Genomic DNA, 7,347 nt, shown 5'->3' with positions numbered 1-7,347 from the left:
TTTTCCCACTTTAGAGGACCCGGGATCTTGGTGAGCTGGTGTACAGACTTTGATGTAACACCAGCCAAAAGTATATACAATAGTTTAATTGCTTCCTTTGGTGGGAAGGAAATTATATCACTCCTCAAATTGAAACAAGGTACTTGATCGCTTACATGTACATGCTGCTTGGTCACTGAGTTCGGAGATCTGGGAAGCAGGGAGGTAGTTACACATGCTTAAAATACTGGACTAGCAAAATGTTCAATAAATGTATTAACTGAACTATTGATCATGGCTTCTTCAGGCTATTGGAAGTGTGGATTGCTATGACTGTGGGTCTGGTTGGACCACTTAAAACAATGACTGGGGTAAATGGACCGTATGGCCCATATGGGTAATGTATGCCTGGTGGCACTGGCAGGTATGCCTGGTCCCCTGAAACTTTCAGACCAAGAGTAGCTGTATATGAGTACTCCCTATAGCTACATAATAGAACAACACCTTTCCAGACCTGAGCCGTTTTGTACAATGGTTGATATTTGCATACTCTATCAATAAAGGAATTTAGCATGTAGGATCCTGGATAAAATTGTTGTTCAATTTGTTAAGCAATTTGAACCAATTTAGCCTGGCCATATGTTTATGTTATCATTTACATTAATGGCACACGGGTAACAACTTTGACACATGATTGGTTGCCCTATGTGTGAAGGGGTCCTGACACTACAAAATTGTTCTGCGCCTTCTTATTTTACTTTCACACTTGAAGCAATTGCAAATTTTTATTAAACAGCAAAATAAACAATAGCACTAAATACCTTTAATTAAAATTGAATTTAATCTTGTAGTTCCAAGACTACAATATTATACTGTTTTTTTTTTTTACTACACTCTTGTTCACCTATACCCAGTTTTATTTTGGCCTTGTTTTTTTGTTTTGTTTTTTTACATTCCTTCTTGACCTTGCTTGCAGAATTTACAAAATGAAATAACGGATATAGTGACAGAAATAGACGATTTTGAACGTCTGGAAATAAGGTAAATAGGCATTACTAAGTTAAATTTGATTACCGTATATCTGTAGTATATTTACAGATTATTAACATCTGCTCTCATTTTTCAGTCGTAAAACACAGAGGGAGAATGAAATGCTCAGTGCTAGCAGGAAATTTAATATGGATCCAGAGAAAGTGAGTGAAAAAAAAGGACATTTACCTTGATAATTTATAGTAGCTCTATATTGTGTATTGCCTTCTGATTATTGTTTGTGATGAAATATCTGTAAACCCAAACAATCAGAGGCCATATTCAGATACATTGATGTTTGGCAATGTGTTTTTTACCCTACCATGTGACATATAATGTAACGAGTTTTTAGGCTGGTAAGAGACCAAGCAGAGGTTGGCCAAAGAGTTTGTAGGAGTACAGGAGAGAGAATCTCTGCATGCCTCCTCATTGGGATCCTTGACAATTATAAGAGGCCAGAAGGTGATTGGAGCATCACCAGCTCATCTGCTGTTCTTTTAGTCCTTAACATGTATCTGAATCTCTATTTAAAGTTGAGTTCCACCCTATTTTTTAACTTTGCACCCTCCGTTAGATTAAACGATCCTGAAAAAGAATTGGATAGTTATTATTTTTTTTTTTGTTTCACTTACCTTATTTTTTTCTGAAAATTAAGCCTGATGCTTTTGCTTCAGTGCTTTCTGAACCCCTGACCTGAAACAAGTATAAATACAGTGGGTACGGAAAGTATTCAGACCCCCTTAAATTTTTCACTCTTTGTTATATTGCAGCCATTTGCTAAAATCATTTAGGTTCATTCTTCTTCCTCATGAATGTACACATAGCACCCCATACTGACAGAAAAACACAGAATTGTAGACATTGTTGCAGATTTATTAAAAAAGAAAAACTGAAATATCACATGGTCCTAAGTATTCAGACCCTTTGCTGTGACACTCATATATTTAACTCAGGTGCTTTCCATTTCTTCTGATCATCCTTGAGATGGTTCTACACCTTCATTTGAGTCCAGCTGTGTTTGATTATACTGATTGGACTTGATTAGGAAAGCCACACACCTGTCTATATAAGACCTTCCAGATCACAATGCATGTCAGAGCAAATGAGAATCATGAGGTCAAAGGAACTGCCTGAAGAGCTCAGAGACAGAATTGTGGCAAGGCACAGATCTGGCCAAGTTTACAAAAAGATTTCTGCTGCACTTAAGGTTCCTAAGAGCACAGTGGCCTCCATAATCCTCAAATGGAAGACATTTGGGACGACCAGAACCCTTCCTAGAGCTGGCCGTCCGGCCAAACTGAGCTATCGGGGGAGAAGAGCCTTGGTGAGAGAGGTAAAGAAGAACCCAAAGATCACTGTGGCTGAGCTCCAGAGATGCAGTCAGGAGATGGGAGAAAGTTGTAGAAAGTCAACCATCACTGCAGCCCTCCACCAGTCGGGGCTTTATGGCAGAGTGGCCCGACGGAAGCCTCTCCTCAGTGTAAGACACATGAAAGCCCGCATGGAGTTTGCTAAAAAACACCTGAAGGACTCCAAGATGGTGAGAAATAAGATTCTCTGGTCTGATGAGACCAAAATAGAACTTTTTGGCCTTAATTCTAAGCGGTATGTGTGGAGAAAACCAGGCACTGCTCATCACCTGTCCAATACAGTCCCAACAGTGAAGCATGGTGGTGGCAGCATCATGCTGTGGGGGTGTTTTTCAGCTGCAGGGACAGGATGACTGGTTGCAATCGAGGGAAAGATGAATGCGGCCAAGTACAGGGATATCCTGGACAAAAACCTTCTCCAGAGTGCTCTGGACCTCTGACTGGGCCGAAGGTTTACCTTCCAACAAGACAATGACCCTAAGCACACAGCTAAAATAACGAAGGAGTGGCTTCACAACAACTCCGTGACTGTTCTTGAATGGCCCAGCCAGAGCCCTGACTTAAACCCAATTGAGCATCTCTGGAGAGACCTAAAAATGGCTATCCACCAACGTTTACCATCCAACCTGACAGAACTGGAGAGGATCTGCAAGGAGGAATGGCAGAGGATCCCCAAATCCAGGTGTGAAAGACTTGTTGCATCTTTCCCTGTATTAGATAAAAAGGGGGCTTCTACTAAATACTGAGCAAAGGGTCTGAATACTTAGGACCATGTGATATTTCAGTTTTTCTTTTTTAATAAATCTGCAACAATGTCAACAATTCTGCGTTTTTCTGTCAGTATGGGGTGCTATGTGTACATTCATGAGGAAGAAGAATGAACCTAAATTATTTTAGCAAATGGCTGCAATATAACAAAGAGTGAAAAATTTAAGGGGGTCTGAATACTTTCCGTACCCACTGTATATGAAAGTTTTACACCAGCGTGCAGCGTGATTATTTCAGGTCTGTAATTCAAATGTGCTTATGTCAGACATAGCCAGGAAACTAGAATCTTCAAAAGGAGGCCAGCAATGGCAGCTCCATACTTATTAATGAAAGAGTCACTTTAGGTTATCAAAACTAGGGGGGTGGGGTGGGCTGGAAGGAACTGGCATACTATACCAGAGCAATGCCCTTTGGGTATAGTGTCATAATGGTCATAACTGTGAACACTACACCTCATGTTGTCATGTCCCTTATCAAATAAAAGTAACATATATTACAGTATATGTTGATGGCACATTGCATTATGGATGCCAAGGGGCATGTTTTTATAACTGGCAATAAATAATGATATAAAAAAAAATGCTAGAGAGAGTTGCAGTGTTCTAAAAATCTTTCAGTACCTAATTCCTATTAAATTCAATTGCACAATTTCTATACTAGATCCCAGAAATTTTCATTGCCAGATGCAGTTTTACCAGTTGCACACATACCTCATAGCTGTGCATATCTGAAGAGCTAAACTTAAAACATTTAATCTACATCTGATGTATCTCATCCTTTCTGTTTGACCATTATTTAGGTAAACCACATCAACTCTTGTTATTATCATTATGCTGTATACATATGTAAATGCAAACCATAGTTGTTGTCTTTTTTGCTTAAATTCGAGCACAAAGTAGCACACTGCTTCACATTTTTTGTATCCATGATTGTGGTAAAAGCTTCTGCTTCTTCTGATTGTGCCTTGGGGAGAAATCATAGTCTTAAGAAATTATATATCCTTCAACATTCATATTTTCTGAGCAAGTGATGGTCACACTGATTCTGCTAAGCATTAACAGGTATGGAGCTGTGGTTTGAAAAGTTGCAGTAACCTTTTCCGTGCATCCTATGCATGTACAGTAGATGTGAACCTAGCCTAAACACTCATTTACACTTGCAGTTGCAAAGGCATTTTAATTGGGGAGTACACATGCCACTATGCTCCATTTCACCATTGCGGCAAAAGTTTTTCCCTGTCATATTCAACGGGCAATACCGCTATTGACTGCAGCTGCATGACCCATTCAAGTGAATTGTCCTGTGCAGATCGTTTTCAGTGGAGTGGCAAGCTCTGCAGCTAGTAAAAGCCCAGCTTTAGACACGGTCTTATTAGTAGACATTTGACATTTGACTTAATTTCTTTTAAAAATTTCACTAGACCAAGAGAGAGAATCCTCTGAAGGATGAAAATACTTAGTGGGTAAATTTGTTTGGCAGCAGGGTATTGTTGCAAAAAGTTTTTTTTTTTTCATTTCTTTCTAAATGCCTACATTTTGTGGAACATTACCCCATTACTTCTAAAAAAAAAACAATCAATATAAAAGTTTATGTATAGTCAAAACTTTTTAAAAGTTCTGGACAAAGTAAAATTAGAACCCCTGATCTTTTTTTTTTTTTTTTTTTTGCTGTGTACATTACTGCCAGATAATCATTGCTATAAAGACAGAGATAGGAAATCCAAAATTTTACAGTTGTTTCCAGAACAGAAGTTAAGGATAATTCTTTCAATAGGGGTTTTTTTCCAGTGAAAACTAACTATAAGGCAGATTCCCCCCACTTGAAGGAGATTTCCACCCGCTTCATTTTGTGTCTCTAAGACAGGAAATGAGGGGATCTCTCTTCTACAGGACACACCCAGCAAAAACATTAACTCACAGGAGTTTTTATCCAATCCTTCTTTTTCCGAACAAAAAAAAAAAAATGATGTACATACACCTTAAACAGCTATTATTTTTGTACATTTGCTACTCATTTTGGTGTTTTTTTCTGGAGTTCTCGTTTAAGTAGCTTTTATTGTTATTGTTATCATAGAGTGTTTGCATGATGTTATAGTATGATGATAGTTATTTATTTTGCTAATCAATCGATAATTCAGGGAATTCAGTTGCTGATCAGCAGGAAATTTCTGGAAAAAGACGCAGAACATATTGCTCACTTCCTATATAAAGGCGACGGCCTTAGCAAGACTGCAATTGGGGAGTACCTTGGTCAAAGGTGAGAAATTAAGACAGTGAAAATAATATGATTTCCAAATACTGAAGATTGTGTTGTTATAAGTCAATGGTCTCCAAACTGTGGCCCACGGGCCGAATGCAGCCCTTTGCTTGCCTTTATCCAACCTTTGGGGCAATATTCCTCACGCTAACACCAACCGTGGGACACTATTCCTTCCCCCGAAACAATGATGAGGCACTATTCCTCCCACTGACACCAACGATGGGGCACTGTTCCTCCCACTGGCACTGGGGATGGGGCTCTATTTCTCCCATTGATACCTACAACTGGCGCTATTTCTCCCAACAACACCAATGACGGCACACTATTTCATCTCCTACTGACCACAGTCAATATGTAACTTATTTACTCCCACTGACGTCAGGGCATTTTCAAAGTCCAGCCCTCCTAACCTCTTAAGGACAGTAACCTGGCTCTTTGTCCAGAAAATTTGGGGACCCCTGTTATAAGTAATGGACTTTACATGCCCTTGCTGTGCTGTTTATTTGTAGTAAATCAGAGTTTTGGAGTTCCCTGTAGATGAAGGACCTTTGTATGTTCTACCTCCCATTTTCAAGATTGACTCGTACTTGTTCTGATTTAGAACAATAGATAAAATAAAAAGACCGTTAGATGAGGAAAGACCCACTGCGAACATTGCTTTTTCACCTAATTTGACACTAAACAATATCCTTATCCTCCAAAAATAATCCATGCACATCCACTACTTAATGGCCCTGTAATCTTTTTTTCACAAAATTGTCTCTTACTGTGTTTTATGCCTCCTTGTAATGTCCTTTATGAGCCCCAGAACCTCTTCTTTTCTACAAATACCACATTTCATAGTCCACAGTCCATTTCAGGAGCAAGCAAGAGTGGATGGCTACGTTCCTACATACAGTATAGTGGGACCATGGAGAACAAATGTAGCCACCCTCTAACAGGAAGTCAAATCACAACAGCAGCAGGAAAAAAAAAAATATTGCTATTAGCTTGTTGGCTTTATCACTTTAAAGCGGAGTTCCACTGGCTTTGTGTTTATTAAATGTCAGCAACTACAAAAAGTATAGCTGCTGACTTTTAATAAACACATACTCACCTGTCCCACGGTCCAGCGATGCGGCCGAGGATAGCCTTGGTTCTCTCCATCCTCTCCCCGTGGCGCTGGTATCTCTAGTGTGGACACCCGGCTGTGGCAGCTTGCAGCTTCACAGCCGGGTGCACCTTGCGCATGCGCGAGTCGCGCTGCACGTCCTGAATGAAAGGGCAGGGAGGGAGGGGGAGAGGAGAACCTTCGCCTAGGCGGCCCGAGCGGAAGTGGTAACGGGTACCTCTCAAAACAAGGTACCCGCTACCACCCAAAAAAACGACATGCCAAATGTGGCATGTCAGGGAGTCAGGACCACTTAACGGACCACTTCGCTTTAAGATAATGATAAAGCAGAGAATAATTTGCTAGTAAATTCATTTAACCATACCAGACGACCTGTGTTCACTTTCCACTCTCAATCAGATTTAAGGGTAGATTGAATTTTTATTTTATTAGAAGTAAAAATAGAAGTAGTAGTATGTAATTCCTCTTGAGCCTAAATTCTTTTTAACTAGTCCCCCTGCAATACTTATCTCTTTTCCAGCACTGCCCCCAATAATTGTTTTTCACCCCTAGATGTCCTCAGTTTTTCTGGCTGAATGACAGCTTGCGCCATTTAACCCAGAATACTGAGCACGTGCTGTGAGCGCAAAGCATCATAGACTTGCTTCCAAAAGAGGTATTACTAAGTGCCTGGACACAGTGTAATGGTGCAGAGAGCAGTACTCTCTGCATCACTGACCACTACCCAGAACGGCACAAAAGGGGAATAAAGACATATGGGAATGGTAAGTACCTAAAAGAAAAGTAAGAGATACACACTGAGGGGAAGGAAACCTGAAGTCCAGAGTTATG

General features: G+C 40.0%; 1 protein-coding gene across 1 annotated transcript in view; it reads left to right on the top strand.

Moving 5' to 3' along the window:
- The window catches only part of CYTH4 (cytohesin 4), a 145,167-nt gene that overhangs the window by 60,911 nt on the left and 76,909 nt on the right, over positions 1–7,347 (top strand). The window contains exons 3-5 of the mRNA XM_082266077.1: positions 956–1,020; positions 1,106–1,172; positions 5,284–5,402. Of these exons, the coding sequence (XP_082122203.1) occupies positions 956–1,020; positions 1,106–1,172; positions 5,284–5,402 (251 nt within the window). The remainder of the gene's footprint in view (positions 1–955; positions 1,021–1,105; positions 1,173–5,283; positions 5,403–7,347) is intronic.

Source organism: Pelophylax lessonae, assembly GCF_965119305.1.
Source record: "Pelophylax lessonae genome assembly, chromosome: 8".
Lineage (NCBI taxonomy): Eukaryota > Metazoa > Chordata > Amphibia > Anura > Ranidae > Pelophylax > Pelophylax lessonae.
Note: the sequence above shows the minus strand (reverse complement) of the source record. Positions and strands in the feature narration are given on the sequence as shown.